This window comes from Parasteatoda tepidariorum, chromosome 3, assembly GCF_982258835.1.
Source record: "Parasteatoda tepidariorum strain Cologne lab strain chromosome 3, Ptep-v5.0, whole genome shotgun sequence".
NCBI classification, from domain to species: Eukaryota; Metazoa; Arthropoda; class Arachnida; order Araneae; family Theridiidae; genus Parasteatoda; species Parasteatoda tepidariorum.
The window spans coordinates 28404348-28422275 of NC_141757.1; the positions used below are offsets into that span (position 1 = coordinate 28404348).

At 29.4% G+C, this 17928-nt stretch overlaps 1 protein-coding gene across 2 annotated transcripts in view; it reads right to left on the bottom strand.

The window, feature by feature from the left end:
* Positions 1–1544: 1544 nt before the first annotated feature.
* LOC107449454 (cell adhesion molecule Dscam1) overlaps positions 1545–17928 on the bottom strand; it is a 168217-nt gene continuing 151833 nt past the window's right edge. Inside the window, exons 20-26 of one of the 2 annotated variants that reach the window (XM_087159004.1) lie at positions 14567–14752; positions 11082–11378; positions 9235–9402; positions 7148–7249; positions 6310–6362; positions 5297–5369; positions 1545–3897 (exon numbers count right to left, since the gene is read on the bottom strand). In XM_087159004.1, coding sequence (XP_087015130.1) covers positions 3782–3897; positions 5297–5369; positions 6310–6362; positions 7148–7249; positions 9235–9402; positions 11082–11378; positions 14567–14752 — 995 coding nt within the window. In that variant the 3' untranslated portion in view covers positions 1545–3781. The remainder of the gene's footprint in view (positions 3898–5296; positions 5370–6309; positions 6363–7147; positions 7250–9234; positions 9403–11081; positions 11379–14566; positions 14753–17928) is intronic. The other variant, XM_087159005.1, reaches the window with a different exon arrangement.

A 17928-nucleotide genomic window follows, 5' to 3' on the forward strand; every position in this document is an offset into this window, starting at 1 on the left:
AAAGGAAAAGAAGTAAATCTCCCTGCAGAATAATTGGTGTAAAACGAGTGCTGAGAAAAATGGAGTGGGAGCTATACTTACAAAGTGAAAGATGGCAAAGTTGATGGATAGTTAGACATGAGTTTACTTCATATTTGGTGCATAATGTTTGCTTAATAATTTTCAATTTTCCTTCACTAAATCAGATGACGTTAAGCATCAGACATTTCTCATTTTTCTTAAACTTGTGTAAATTAAAATGCCATCGATTCAATATTTATCACAAAATTAACAAACTCAAAGAAAGAAGTTTAAATTATAGCATTTATAAGAACGTAAAGTTCCTTTTTGAACAAGTTATCAGCGAAAAAGAATTCTAGGGCCTTATAGCCAACCTTATCTTTCTCATGCAAGCTGGATAATTAAAACAAAAAAAGTAAATAAAAAAAAAAAGAAATGCGCATGTGCAACTGTTGTGGTTGCTTTCATTGCCTTTCTGCAAGACACGAAAATTCCTGACTGGAAATTACTGTTCCCCTGAGATTCACAATTTTCTCACCTCCATATTCTTTGCTTTCCTTTATGGTGAAAAAGAAACAAAGAAAAAAAAAGGTTTTTATGCTTTGCCCTAGTTTCGATAAGATTTTTAGCAAGACTCAAAAAATATTGAAGTTTTACTCGATGGATCTATTTACGAAATACGTGTCCAAATGATACTTTTGCATACTAAAATTTTATTTCGATTGCATATTAATGAACAAATATGAATGCACCTACTTTTTAATTGGGCGAAAAACCGATGGCAATATCTATAAATGTTAAGTTTTAAATCAGAAGTTTTATGTATTATTATGTAAGAGCGACTAAGCATTAATGAGGTAAATGCAGAGCATTTTTATTAAGAAAGAAAAGATGTTATCACAACTATTAATTTCTATTGGCAAATACATGTTTTTCAGCTTGTTAATGTCATAAACTTTTCTATTAATTACTTTGTTAAACACATCATTTGGAGTAAACTTTTTTAAATAAAAATAAGAAGAACTCTGGGAATAAATAAAGAATAAGCTAACTCTGTCTAATAAATTCAATGATATTTGTGTCTTACATATAATCGTTTTTCTTCTACGCGCTTTTCGGTGCCATTTATTCACACCACCCCGGCGATAAATGCGATAGTCATCGATACGTTAGCGAATAATCGATTTGTTGTCTCTGTGTGAATATTTGAATAATCGGTTACGAGCTTCCAATACAGTGGCTTTTAGCGACCCGTTTTTATGTTTAATAGTTCCTTAAATAAATAAAATAAAAAGAAACTATTATTTCTTTATTTTTTTCAGTTCATGGTACAAATTTTAAAAGAAATAAAAGCTTGCAGTATAATTGGAACCAACCACAGCCGAAAAGATAATCTCCAAAGAAAGAAAGCGAGTCGTTAAAGCTCGCTGGATTGTAAACTAGCCTCTGCGCATTTCGGGCATTATAATTTTTGAGAGCCTGATGTGTAGTGCCCTATTTATTATTTGTATTTATGAATTTAATTTATAAAAAAACAGAAACTCTTATCTTTCAATTTTTTTTAATTATTTACATCAAGAAAGACATGAAGTGACGAAACACATATAAAATAGTAAAATTCAACAACACTGTATAAAGAGGAAGGAATACAATAGTTAAATTTATGCAATCCAGTTCAGTTGTAAAATACTCATGTTAAAGGTGTTTGTGAGAAACAGACTTGAGAAAAGGGATTCAAACATAATTCATTGTAGTGAAGCACATTTAAAAAGTCACGTGATTTTACATTTATACAATCTATTGTATTGAAGTTGAAGCTTTCAAAAACTTATTATTTGTTCATTATTTGACAGAAATCAAAATAATGATTTACATCAATAACTATTTTGAATCTAAAATTAAATGTCCCGGTATTCTCCATTTAGCTTTGAAATTAATTTCAATTTATCAGTTTGGCTTTGCATTTTAAAGCAAACCCTATTTTTCTTGTTAGAATGAATATGATATGGCTCTTCAATGGCAATTTTTTACGGACTTTTATAGAAAATAGACTTTTTAGAATATGCTAAAACTCTCATGGTCTTATAGAATTTGAATATGCAATGTTTGAACATGCTTAGGGCTTTTATTATAATTGATTTAATGCGAAGTTTCATTTATCGAATTTAGAAAAAAAACATAAAAAACATTTTTCTTTTAAAAAAACAATTATAATCTGGTGAACAGTTATAACAATTGTCTCGTGAACAATTATAATCTAACAGAAATTAAAATTTATTTAAAGTATGTAAAATTGTAACAGTTAAAGTGATGAGAATTTGGAATATTTTTCCTTTGTTATCAATAACTAGTTAACGTAATTTACTTTAGTCCTTGAGGGGGCAGAAAAGTTATAACCCACATTTTAAAAACTACTCTTCACTGCTGATAATAATTCTACACAGCATAAGATTTCAATCTTATCTTGAAGTAATAGAAATCTCTTAAGCAAGGGCAACACAATACTGGTTAACTATCATTAATAGTTCCACACCTCCCATTCCCTTCTCCCCGTGAAGTATTATAAAAAAAAACAATAAAATTATGGCCAATAAAAGAGAGGGTGTAACTATGTGTTGTATAATTGCTATCTTGTAAGCATTGTGCAATTTTTGATACCTTTTTTAATACATCACACCTTTAGTTGACTTTCTTGTTCGATCTTATTCTATAGAATAGAATCGATCCTAAGGGTTCAATTTTATTTTTCTTCCTGTAACTTGTTTGTAATTTCTTCTGTCTCTCTGTGGTTCTCTCTCTCCTTCTTTCATGAAGCTAAATATAATGCTTTATTATAGTTTCGAAACGATCTCGGTTTAGGTTATTAATTGTGTTTGGTTCTCTTTTTCCACGTTGTTAGAGCTTCTCAAGAAAAATGTGGGTTATCACTTTTTACTCCTGAGATTCCTTTGTTTGTTTCTTATACAGAAAGGAAATTCATGTTTGTGTAGAAATAAAGCAAAAAATAATCTCATAAGCTCAGATAAAAAGTAGTTCAGAGACATTAGTATTTAAGCAAAACGTCAATCTGAAGAAGAACTACAAAAACTCAGAAAAAAAACGTCACTATGATTATGAAATTGAAATTTTCTATACTTATTATGATCTTAAAAAGCTCATTTCGTGTAGTAATATTTTCTGGTCATTTCTATTGAAAGGCGTGTAAACAGTGCTTAAATCAGTCTTCCAGGAAAAACATAAACTGTGTCAAGCTGGAGATTAAATAACTGCATGTGGCATTAATTTTATAGTAAAAATTTATACTTTGGCACGACGAAATACTTTTATAAGAATTGATTTATGATATAGTTTAAATTAATTCGCTTTATGTCAATCTATAACATTTATTCACTTAATAAAAATTTGTCAAATCCAACGATAAACGTCTTACTTACAAATGATATCATCCAAAGCTCTTTTTGTGTATGAGATACAATTTATATCTTACACTCTTTGATCACCAAAGAATCTTCATAATTCAACAGCCAAATGACATTCGGAATTTCGGTTATTGGACAAATTATCGGTATATCACAAATATTTATTTCATAAATAACCGAGAAAAAAAAGCATTGATGCACATATTTTTCCATAATTCAATACTGATCATTTGTCTTTCAACAGTACAGTACCTACTTAATGGTAGTTCGAAATTGTAGATCAATCGCAAAACCAATTGGGAATAAATCTTGCGAAAGAATTCGGACGGTAGTGGTCTGTATACAAGCAGGGTTTGACACTATCACCGAACTGGTTTCGAATGATTCGGTGGATTATTCCATTTTTCTTTCTTGTTCGGATCGGGAAGGGGGTTGCATTCGTGGGAAGAAACATGCGATGAACAAAATGATTCATTGCCTATAAGAAAAAGAGATATTTATAATATTACAACGGCATATTGTCAGTTAGAGATTTGTTCTGGACACAGCTCAAAATGTGTGTTTAAGATATAAAAAAATTGAATCAACTCAAAATGCATGTTTCGAAAAAAGGAAACAGCCCAAAATAATGTGTTTAATAAAATAGAAACAGCATAAAATGCTTGTTCGAGAAAATTGAAACAGATTAAATTGCATGTTTGAGAAAATAAAAATGGATTAAATTGTGCTCTTGAGAAAATAGAGACAGGTCAAAATGCGTTTTTGTAAAAAATCGAAATAGCTTAAAGGCGCGTTTGTAAAAAGAAGAAAAAAAAGGAAAAAAAAATAGCTTTTGAAGAAATGAAATCACATTAAACACACGCGTGTTTGAGAAAAAGGGAAACGGATTATATTGCATGCTTGAGAAAACGGATACAGTTCAAAATGAGCGTTTGAAAAAATGGATACTGCTCAAAATGCGTGTTAAAGAAAACAGAAACAGCTCAAAATGCATGTTTAAAAAAATTTAAACATCTCAAAATGCTTGTTTAGAAAGTGAAAACACCTCAAAATGAGTGTTTGAGAAAATGGTGAGACCTCAAAATGCGTGTTTGAGAAAACGGAAACACCTCAAAATGCGTGATTGAAAAAATGGAAACTGCTTAAAATACGACTTTGAGAAAATTGGAAATAGCTCGAAATGCATGTTTGAGAGAATGAACATAACTTCATCTCAAATTCAACAACTAACTAAGAAGCTTTGTATTTACTTTTTCATATTTTTTAAACACTGAGAATAATTTTAATGAAGAAGAGTCCAGACATTGGAGTTCAGATTACTGGATATACTACTAAAGTAATTTTTCACGTATCTCTCCGCATTCGAATCACTAGCTGATAAAATAGTTTTAAAAAATCTACATTCTTGCAATGTCAATTTAATACCACTGCTATAAATTTATAGGATCGTGATGACCTTGTGAAAGTAAATCTTCTTCTCCTTTGATATGTTTTTCAAGACAGAATAATTTTTTTTAAAAAAGTAATAAGCAAAGCTAATGCACGACATTCCATTACGAATTAATTTGGATTCATTAAAAAAAGAACGATTTTCGTGCGAGAGATTTGAAAATCGGAATCTAGTGATAAGTCCAATTTCTTCCTTTTTCAAAAAGTGTTCATTTTTTTAAAGACACAATTTGAGCAGTGTTCATTTCTTTAAGTGCGTATTTTGAGCTGGTCAAAAATTAAAAGCTCAAAGACGATATATATATATATATATATATATATATATATATATATATATATATATATATATATATATATATATATATATATATATATATATATATATATTAGTAATAATAATTTAATAATTATCTGTTTTTATTACTTACCCGGTTTATAAGATGACATATAAATTGGTCTTGTCGGACATCGTTTAATTGTTGCAAATAATCCATCTGAACCCTAAAAAATATTGCCTTATGAATGATTTAACATTCTACTCAATTTAGATAATTGTTAAATTCTGCCAAAAGTATCCCATGAGTTATGGTTGCAATTGCAAAACTTTCCTCGAATAATTATTATTTTTTAAAATCCTCTATATTTTTCAAAAGGCTAAGATTTATTCGAACATTTTTTAATGGTTTTTACACTTATTACTTGCATTTTAACAGCAATTATTTTTTTTGAGGAGTCAAAATTTTCCGTGGGTATAACTAATAAAGCATTAAAGAGAATAGATCATCATACATATGTAGATCATACAGTTTAGAAAGTTTTTAAAACTGATCCTATTTTATTTCAATCGATTTTATATATTTAATTATTGTTATTTTTAATTTGGAACAAATTACGCCTGCTTGTACCTACAATGACCTTCAACTTGTTTTTCTCTACACGATATTTTTTAAAAAGTACATTTTGTGGAAAGTAATTTTGCAAATTATAATTTTATTGATTGGGTTTTACCAGAGTACACAATTTCAGAAGTCTTTCAAAAAATATAGAAATTCTTAAAATTAGATCGCTAAATTTCCCAGCAAATTTACATATTTCTAGAGAATACTATAAAATAAATTTCTGTGCAAGCAAGTGACGAAATTCAATCTTCATTGGGCTCTGCCTAAACAGTTAAAATGATAATACAAGTATGATTTCCTAGACAACCAATTTTTTCTTGAAAAGCAACAATATTATTATATCAATATAAAATATTAATATCTCTTATTATAATGAAATATTTTTTCATAAACTAAAAATTGTTGTATTTACGGCAGAATAAAACTTAAATCCGAACACTGAGGGAAAATGTACCATTTGGTGTACTTCAAATATTAATTAATAACCAATATTTTTAAAGCGACAAATTCAGAAACTAAGTTTCTGATAATTCAAAACTTACTTGTTTTGACAAAAGTTCCTCGCAAGCATACGGCTCAGCATAATCTGTTTTTCCTGTAACAATAAAAAATACCACACTTCAAAACAACCGAACAAACATTAATCCTACAGGTAATACGGTATAGCAATTGCATTAAAATTATTCTTTAAAGTTATTTATCTCAAGAAGATTAAATAATGACATGTTTAAGTTGACTAAAGTCAAAGAAAAGTTTTTATTTTGAAGAAAGCATACTCTCTTGCCAAAATAATATTTAGTTTTTCGAACTAACAAGTACTTTAAATAAAATAAAAAAATTACTGATTTGGAGAAAATTTTCTCTTGGCAGGTATTTTTTTTAAATAAAAAGACATATGCACTTTTTCCTGCAAATTTAGGGGGGGGGGGCGTTCTTCTAAAAACATGTTTCTCTCTTTCCAAAACTAACATAGAAGGAGATAACTAGCAGTCAAAAAATATTCAGCTGACAGGCAAAAAGCAGCTGGTGCAATTTTATAACAGTTGCGAAAAGAAAAAAAGGTATATCATTTACTAGAAATGATACAAGAATTATTTTTTTTTTGATGATAAAGCCTTCAAAGAACATTCTTAAATCAAAAATTTTTAAGAAGCTTTTCTTAAAGTTAGCCGTGTACATATTTTCGTAGAACTGAAATCATCGTAATTAATTATTGCTCATAAATTATTAAGTTTTGAAATCGGATTCAATACAACATTTCTTTTGAACATGAAATATTGTGTGATTTCGGAATTGTTTTTGACAACATTTAGTTAAAAATTTATTTATTTAATTTTTTAAAATTTTTATTCAATGAAGCTAAAGAAATTATCTACATACCAGGACAAGTATAGTGGGAAAAATCTGTTGGTTTCGTCTTTACTTCTTTAGACATATCACTCATCATCAAAGAATCAGGATATGATTTTCTATTGTCACACTCTGAAAAGTCAATAAATTTAAATGACTAAAAGCTTTTAAGAAATCATTTTATTTATCAATTATATTATTAATTTTTTTTCTATTTTATTGCAGTCTTAATTAAATGCTTATAAATCAAATAAGAAGAATGTCAACGTGAAGAAATAAAAAAAAATTAGAAAATTGATTAAAAAAAAGCTTTTTAGAAATCTCTTACACTTAATTTATAATAATATTTCAGTTTTAAGCTTTTCTAATGAATCCTCAGCTTTTTTAAACAAGCATCGAATTAAAAAAATGTATTTAGCATTTAGCAACTAATGAAATTTGGTTGGATTTTAGATCAAAATGTTTGTACATTGTTGTTCGCGATATTGTTTGTTCGTATCAAGCTTTTAATGATAAATTGCCATTCGACAGCATTCTACGTTTTAAAAAAGTGAGAATGCTTCTCTTAATTCAAAAGGGACACAGTTTTTTTTAAATATTTCAAGCAATAAAATTATGTTATTAGAAAAAAGGAAATTTAATACTGTGCAATAAATTTGTCTGTTCTTATATGCTTGAAAATTTACTAGCAATGCTATTCCAATTAATAGAAACTGACTTAGAAAGTGACCTTTTTCTTAAAAAAAAAACTAATGTTAGTTACTTAAAAACAGTGATAGTTTTCAAAAGAAAATTTACAAATAAATAAAGCAATTTACAGTACATCAAATAATTTTTCTAAAGATTTTGATAATAAATTTCTATTGGAATTGTTTCACTAGAAATTTTTTTTTGGATATTCCACAATAACGTTCTCTAAATTTCCTCAGAAACTTATTGGGCGGCTATTACAAATCTTACATTATTCAAAATTTCAGTCAAATAAATTAAATATAATTTATTCAGTAACTCGAGAAAATTGAATAAAATTGATTAAAAATATTTTTTTTCCAACTGAACTTCTCTTTTAATGTCAAATTCGGACTCGAAGGATGAATTAAGTTACAAGTTTTTTCATACCTAAATTTAGCTTGGTATTTTGCCTTCACTGAAAAAAAGGAGTCCGCATTAAATATATAGTGAAAAATACCCATACTCAGGATGTCCAGTTAAAAGTTTCTTATACCCAAATTTAGAGCGGCGATGGCTCAAGGGATAGAGCGTTAGCCTTCCAATGAGGCAAACTGGGTTCGAATCCCAGTCGATACGAATTCCACCCCCGGCTTGCACCGATCACAGTGCTGACGTGACATATCCTCAGTGGTAGACGGATCATGGGTTAGAGTCCCCTTTGCCGTCAGGCTAATCGTGGGACATTTTCGTGGTCTTCCTCTCCATGTCACGGAAATGCGGGTTAGCTCCATCAAAAAGTCCTCAATGAAGGCAAATTTCTCCCAATACTCGATCCAGGAGTTCCCTTGTCTTCTGGATTGGGTTCAAAGTTACAAGGCTACGGAGTTGAACATCAGTAGTCGTGAACCCATAAAATTGGGTCGGCTGCTCAACGACGGTTATAAAGAAATATATCTAAATTTATTGTTGAGATAGCCTGGTTGGGAGGGCGCTGGGCCCATATACAAGAAATCGTGGGTTTGAACCCCTCCGGCCGAAGACTCCCCGTGTAGTATATGGTGGCAGATGTACGGTAGAGTCACAGAGTCCTCCATGTTCCCATAACAAATCATACTTCTTGGGGTATTGATCCAGGAGTTTCCTTGTCTTCCGGATTGGCTCAAAATTACAAGGCTACAGAATTGACATTAGTAGTCGTGAAACCACTATTGGGTCGGCTGTTCGACGACGGTTATAAAAAAATTAAATATACCCAAATTTAGCTCAGCGTTTTGGTCTCCTAGAAAAAAAAAATCCCCTTTAAAAATCTAGTGAAAAATGTCGATACCCAGGATGCCAATAAGTCTTTAAATATTAAATTCATACAGTTTTATGGTGAAAATACTTCAATGTTTAATCAGAAATTCCAATTAGTTTTAAGAAGGAGTATACATTTCATTCCTTACCGTGCCTTCTTCTTCTGTCCTTCAAATGCTTCCGAAAACAAACAATAATAGCGAACAGAAGAAGTATCGTGATGAGAGAAGAAACCACAACTGGTACAACCAGTGCCAAATTTTTGTAGAAGGGCAAGTCTGTTTCCCTTTTACCAAATGCTGGATTCATCGTTGGAGCTGAAAAGTAAGGCAATAATTGTCAGAATCATTGTCGGCTCTGAAAAGTAACGCATCATAATCATCGGCTCCAATGCCGGAGCTGAAAATTAAGGCAATAATTATCAGAATAATTTGATTCATTATCGGAGCGGAAAAGTAAGACAATAATTGTCAGAAACATTGTGTGAGCTGAAAAGTAAGGCAATAATCATAATCATTAGATTCATTGTCAGAACTGAAAAATAAGGTAATGATCATAAAATACATTCTTTATTTAAAGAATTATATTAGTACAGCAATTAAAGATTTGTAAACAACAGAGTGCTTATGGTATCAAAAAGTCCATCAGTTTTATTTATTTATTCTAAATTTTTTTTTCAAGGTTGAAAAAAGTATTTGAACAGAAAAAAGCATATGGAAAAAAGCAAGCGTGAAATATAGTTTAAAATATATGCATGAACACATACTATGTTTCTATACATACTCAATACACATAACTTGAATCATTAGAAGATGACATTATTCTAAAAATAAATCAAAATTATTGAAATACATGTTAATTTAACAATAACTGCCTTCGTTTAAATTTTTTTATATGATTATATTAAATGAGGATCTAGTTTTTCGTGTAATAAAATTTGTTAAAAATTTTATTTAATCGCTTTTTGGAAGCAGTGTTTTAACGTTATAAAAATAAATTTTAATTCCTTTTTACATTCTAGAATCATTTTATGATTTTCATCACAAACTCCCAAGTAAGGTTGTTTATCTTTTTAGCCTATATATTCCATATCAATATTACTTTTTTTTAAAAATTTCTGTTGTAACTTTGCACTTTTCCTTAAATTCCGAAAAAAAATAATGCCAGAAGCAGAAAATAAATATTTTCTAAATAATAAAGCTTTTTTTGTTGATAGAAAACAAGCGTGGACAATAAAGTTAAAAGTTTCACAAAAAATTCAGACAATAGATTATTACACTTTAGACTTCTCTTCTTTTAATTTTCATATTTGTTTCACGTTTTTAGGTAAAATTCTGAAGACAGACGAATGAAATCTTTTATACGAATCTACATATTTTACATCATTATATACTATCAGCGAAAAAAATAAAAATAAAAGCCCAAATTTGATTAATTCCTCACGTTCAATATAATTTGATATTTCCTAACTGTTTTTAATTTTGTTAATGATTCATTATATCTACCTGGAGTGATATTTAACAAGTTTCACAAACAAAAGAGAAGAAAGATCTTTTCGATAAGAGTCAAAAATTTGTGCTTTAGGATGTCTTTTAAATTTATGGTATTGTTATTGATTAAAAAAAACGATTAGTTTTAAAATAAAGACTTAAATGTAGCATGTATAAAGTAACAAATGTTTCTTTAAAAACAATTTGTTTCAGCTGATGATACATTCCCAAAAATTCTTTTCCTTCTCCCTTTTTAAAAACAGAATTTTTTTTCAGCAACTTTTCTGCCGATAAACTTCAAAAATTAAATTACAATATAAATTTACTCAACACTGTCGATATTAAAATATATTCATTCGAAAACCCTGAAAAAGGACGAAGAAAATAAAGTTATGATTTGTCGACATGATTTTGGCATCAATTCAGATCACTTGAACAAGCAAAATTTTAATTAAAACTGTTTTTTTTTGGTCTTAATATCTTCAACTAGATTTTGAACATTTTACCAAGAGGTTGTTGCGATAGCGTCCGCACAGTGTACTCCCCTTGTGTCAATCCGGCGTCACTAACAGCTGTGACCATTATGTCGTATTCTTTTTCCGCCACCAAGTTCTGCAGAACATAAATATCTGGAGGCATTTGAACTTTTTTGGATGACGAGATCCATTGGCTTTGGTACTTAGGTCGATATTGCACTATGAAATGTTTTATTGGACAACCACTCGTCTTCCACGCTGACAGAATAAGATTCGATGAAGTTACATTGGCATGGATGAAGGCTGTTTCTTGCGGAGACATAGGGGCTGAAATAGAAAATAGTAAATAATAAAAAAAAAATAGCAGGAGTCTAAAAATAGTAAGAATAATTTATAAAAAAGACGATCTTCTACACTTTAACATGTTTTGATGCCTTACAGTGTATTCATTAATAAAATCAAGATGCATTGATCAAATATGCAAGTTTTAGAGATTATAATCAGGGGTCTGTTTAGAAGAAATTTGGGTCCGTTAACGGACCCTTCACTAAATATCTTTTCACAAAAACGGACCCTTCACAAAATATTTTAACAAAAAAACGGACCCTTCACAAAATGATTTTTCCTTTTAATCGGACCCTTCACAAATTTGTTTATCTTCACTATTGTTTTGTTAATCGAATAAACCCTTCCCAGGGCAGAAAACAAGAAAGATGGATGTAAACGAATTAAGTTTTGTCTTCGGCAGACGATTCTTCCATTATTCGTCCGAAATGAATATTCTGCGTTCAGCAGCATAGACTGAATACCAAATATTTGTATGTTGCATTTCTAATTTAGAAGCAGCAATTGCTGTTTATTTTTGGAAATTTATTTATTTTTGAATTATAATTTTGCAGTGCCGAGCATAATCTTGTATCTATTTACAGTTTAAAAACTCCATGAAAAAGTTTTTCGCAATAACCGGACCCTATTTGCACAAATTCATAAAAGCGGACCCTGGTTGAAAGAATGTGAGTAATTTTTTCACAATCTCACGAAAACCGGACCCTTCACAAAATGTCTGGAAAGACCCCTGATAGTAAGTATTTATAATTTCATATTCAAATCGTATCATAGACCAAATATACGAGACAAAAAAATTATTTTTCTAAAACTAAACAGAAACAAACAGAGCTTTGCTCCGCATTTTTGCTAAAAAGAATCTGTTAATATTAATTATATAGGTTAGTTACTGATTACCTAGTGAGCTCAAATTTTAAATTTCTAATGGCAATACATGTTTTAATTGTAATCTGAAAAACTACAATTTAAACTTATGATCCTATGTAAACCTAAAATGAATTTACTGTATATCATTTTGAGCAAATTAGAGACGTCTGAGATATTGAGGCAGAAATGAAAAATAATGAAATAAAAATTGTAAGAATAACAAAATAATTATAACAATTTATTAAAAAGACCAACTTTTATACTTTAACATGTTTTGATGCCTTACAGTGTCCTCATTAATAAAACCTAGTATGCATTGATCGCTATTTTATAATAAGTATTATAATTTCATATTTAAAATTCGATTATCAATACATGTGTATATATAATGAACAATTAATATATAATGAACAATTAATATGTAATGAATAATTAATATATAATGAATAGTATTATATCATACACTAAATATGGGAGACAAAGTAATGTTACTTTTTTTAAAAGTAAGCAGAAACAAATAGAACTTCGCACCCCATTTTTCTTCTAAAAAGAAAGTATCACCAATACAAATATTGACCGATTTCTGATTAGCTAGCGATCTCAAAATTTTAAATTTCAATTGGCAAATCATGTTTTAATTGTAATCTGAAAAACTACAAACTTATTATCCTATTAGTCTAAAATAAATTTATTGTCAATCATTTTAAGCAAATGAGAAAGGTCAAAACTAAACAGTGCTGGATGACAATACAAGTTTCAATCGAATCTATAACGATATTACATGGCCAAAACGCTTTTATCTCTAACGGAAATTTCTACCCCTTTACGAAGCAAAGAAACTAACAAAACGAAAAAAAGAAAAAGAAAAAAAATTTTTGAAACTGCACTTTCCAAAAAGATTAAAGAATGGAAAAAAATTATTTTATTTTTTGTCAGACGTGAAACAAAATCGTATTACTTTCGTAACAAACTTCTATTATCACCAAAAAATATTTCTGCCACGTATTACAAAATGCAAAAAAAGGAGATAGTTACCATAAATTCGCGACAGCACGTATAATACTATATAGTCTGTTTTTCAAACAAACAAAAATATTATATTTCTCATGCACAGTAAATACTGTTCGTGCGTCAGAGCACCAAAATGGGGCTTCACAAAGTTTTTCGCTATACCAAGAAGTAAGGATAGTTCATGGTGTTGTGAAACACTTACAGTCTCTGGCTAAATTATTAGACGCCCTATAAGATTCTATGTAAAATCTTAATTATCAGGTGATAGATACCTAAGGATAAGATATTCTAATTTTTTAAATTAGAATAAGAGAATCAAATTAAATTAAAAAAATAACTTTATTATTTTATTGTCTGCGCATTCCCCAAGATCTTCAGTACCCCTTTGTCTGTAATAGATTTTATAATAATGATAAAAATATTTAAAAAAATTAAGCGCAAGATCTTTTTACCAGACGTTAACTATATGTTCAATATTTTTATGACTTTTCCCGATTTGTATCTATAGTTTAAAAGTGGAAAATATTAAAACAACTGGAATAATATTTCTTTTTTTTTTAATAATTTACGCACTATTCAAGTTCTTTTGAAAACTCATAAAAGCACCGTGCACACATTTTATAGTAATGCAAATACAATTAATGATAAATTATGTAATTATTACAAGCTAAAATATTTCGAGTAAACAATGTGTAATTTAAACCGACAACTGCATTGTATTAATTCAATTTTTGTTCAAAGAAATGGCAGATTAAACTATTCCCTAATTGTTAAATGTGGATATCGATGTTTGGTTAGCTATTTGAAAATAAATAGCCATAGGTCTCAAGTACTAATAACACCAGCATCAATCCTCAAACACGAATCACTTGACACCCTACATTAAAGAGCTACCTTTCGTAATATAAATAAAAATAAGTAAGGAAAAAAAAATTTATTAAAATTATTAAAAAAATGTTTATGTCAGTGCTTTTCTAGAGGATCGTGTACAACTTTAAAATTTAAAATTTTAAAAATATAGTAGTTTTAATAATTACGTATTCGTTTATTACTTTTTAAAATATCTTCGAATACTTTAGACAAATGAATTAAAATACTTATAGTTTATTATAAAATGAGTTTTTTAATTGTAATGAATTATCAATATATTTACTTTACGGAAATTCACTTCGTTTTCTTAAGTTAATCGGTTCATGTCTATAATTCTTAATTTTTATTTCCTATTGCAGAGAAAACTGAATTAATGAAGCATACAAATAAAACAGTTTAATGTGTGACCAATATGGTCTTACCTGCTCCTTTTGTTCTGATGAAAACAGGCGTGCTTGGTTCACCAGTTCCCAGACTGTTTGAAGCTGTCATATAGAGTTGATACCGTGTGCCACATCTCAGACCTTTCAATGTGTGGTAATCGATGCTATTATTAAGAATTTCAATTCTCCAATCTTCATTTTCACTTTTGTAGTGAAGGCTGTATTCTAAAATTCAATGTTACTAATCACATACAATAGCTTTAGGTTCCGAAGAATCAATTTTAACTTTATAAATCCCTTCTGGGAAATTCTAATTAAATATTTTAAGCTAATAGTAGTATTTCACTTTATAAAAATTCAAGTGAGGCTTAAAGCGTTATTATTCTTTCTATTCCTACGAATCAAACTATTAATCCTGAAAAATTAGGAAAATCATAGTCTCAAGTTCAAAATTAATACGTATTACAAAACTTAACCAAATGCCTGCTAAAGTAAAACATTTTGATAATGATCTTTAGTTATTTTCCTTTTTAATCAGTTTCATTTTGATCAAAATATCGCTCTATAGTTTTCCTAAAACATTTTCATATGGAAAACTAGAACAAATTAATACGAAATTTAAATGAAGAAAATAGCAATTAAATCATGATTCGTAAAAAAAAAGTTAAATTATTTCATTAATTAAAAAAAATAAATGATTCAATGTTTATTTTTTAATCAAGATTGTAGTAAAATTTTATGCGCTTGCATAACTGAATTCAGTATTACTCGAGCTAAATTTGTAAGCTATAAGCAAACTATATTAAAATAACAATGTTTCAATATCAAAAAAAGCAAAATATTACTTAATTAATTAACTATGTATTACTTACAAATAATGAAATACTCACTATATTTTGCGTTATTAAATAATGAAATACTCACTATACCTTGAAACTCACAGAAGTGCGGGCATGCGCAAATTCGATACGAGAGCGGTGAGGTGGCGCTGTTGTCGATGTGTAGAGTGCAAAAAACAGTCGATTTGCTTAGCAGGGTAGTTGTTGTGTGGCGTTAAATTGAGGAGTTTCGTTTCCATCGCTCTAAAGCATGTTTTCAAAAGATGATCAGCGGTCGTGGCTTACAATCGAGGTTGCCCATGGCAAAAATGCAACAGAACGCTATTGAGGATTAGTGGAAGCCTGTGGAGCAAATGTTTTACCGTATAGGACAGTAACACGATGGGTTCAAGCATCTCGTCTTTTTTCGTCATTAAGCCTTTTCACAACATGCTTTAGAGCGATGGAAACGAAACTCCTCACGTTAACGCCACGCAACAACTACCCTTCTAAGCAAATCAACTGTTTTTTGCACTCTACACATCGACAACAGCGCCACCTCACCGCACCCATACCCTATTTACGCATGCCCGCCCATCTGTGAGTTTCAAGGTTAAGTTGCCACTATTTAATTTACAACCCTCGTATATTCACTAAAGTTGTATACATTTTACTTATTCAATCTCAAATTTCATTGCTTATCACTGTATCATAAGTGTACACTGTATCATAAGTGATAATCAATGTACTGATATAATTAAATAAATCATAACTCACTTTTAATCTGAAGTTTAAAATTAATAAATTTTGAAACATCAAACTATGCGTTGTATTATTTTATAAATGAAAAATGGGATAACTATAAAATTTCAATTTCACAATATCTTAAATTAATACCACGCTTTTATTTATCCAATTTTAATTTTTGTGGATTATCATTGTATCATTGTAATAAATATGTTTCATACGTTTATGCAACTAAATAAAGCGTAACTCAAGCTTAACTCAATAGATAAAAAGCAATCTCTAATCCCAATATACTAAATTAATCGAGTTTGAAACATTAAGGAATTAAAAAACAGAAATATTTTTTCGAATGAAAGGTTTTGAAATATTTAGAAAGTTTTTCCCAATTATTAAATCTTCTAAACATATAATTTTTCTTGAAAAAAAGTTCCTTTATTATTTTCGCGTTTAGTTGAAAGAGATGGGAGACTCCAAGGAAAGAAGTTTTCAGTCTAGCTTAATTTAAATATTACAATTTTCCTTAACGACACCCAAGAGCATGAGACACTTTAATGATATGTAAATTTACACAAAAGAGTTGGGAGAGAAAGCAATGTTACTCAGATGTCTGCAAAATATGACACCAATATTTGCTAAAAATTAATTAACTTTTTTTTTTATATTTGTAAAAAGATAAGGATTTTTACAAACAAAATGGTTTTTGATATTACTCTTATTCAAGCTTTAAAAAGACACGTGGATGTAAAAGAGAAGGATAAAAGAAATGTTTTATGCATTGTATATTAATAAACAAACAAGTTATATTTAGAGATTAAAACACAAACAGGCGCTAGAAAAATTTTTTTCTCCATTGATCATTTTCAGGAAAAATACTTTCAATCAATTTAAGAACAGTAGCTTTGAAAATAATTTGCTCAGAATAGGTAAATTTTGGAAAAAGGATAAGTATTTCAAAATAGTAATTCGAAACCTCGTCAGTTTTTTTTTTTAAATTTAAGTTTAAAAGTAAATAGATGTTTTATCAAAATATACAACTATTGGAAATAACTTCGGTGCCAAGTTAGTCGCCAAATCACGATAAAACTTCTATATCTGAATTTATTTAAATGCAATATTTCATAATTATTGTCAGAAAACATAAAATAAAGATACCAGTTCAATTGTGCGAGAATAGACTTTCCATCGTAATGAGGCACTCCCAGCCACGGGACGATATTTCTGCTCATTGTGTACTGTGCTTACTTTCCTAATACAGTTGTGACAATTTATTTTATCACACCCTGTATCTATATTTTTTTTCATAGCAGAGCTGCCTTTAAAGTCACGGTGTTGAGGTGATGACTACAAGAGATTCTTAGATATATTCTTATTATGGAAACTCCAGGTTAGACTTAAAGAGAATCGTGTAAATTAAAAAGTGAAAGCTGGTATGAGGACAGTGACCTAGAGGCCATCACTCACTAAGGCACAGTTAAAAACGCTTTCAATTTTCATCAGATAAGGAATAACATATACTGTACTATCGAACACTCTTTTTAGTGAGTAACGTGTAACGAGGTAGTGTAGAGTAAACGCCAAAGCTTCACAATTTTACAGAATTTTGAATTTTTTCTTATTAAAAAAAATAAAATAAAGTAAGCAATTAGCCAAATGTGGTGGCTCAGGGGATAGAGTGTTCGGCTTCAAATGAGATGAACCGGGTTCGAATCCCAGCGATGGTTGGTCGATACTTATACTGTACCCGGCTTTCACCAATCACAGTGCTCATGTCAGTGGTAGACTGATTATGGGTTAGAGTCTCCTTGCCGTCAGGATAACTGTGGAAGGTTTTCGTTG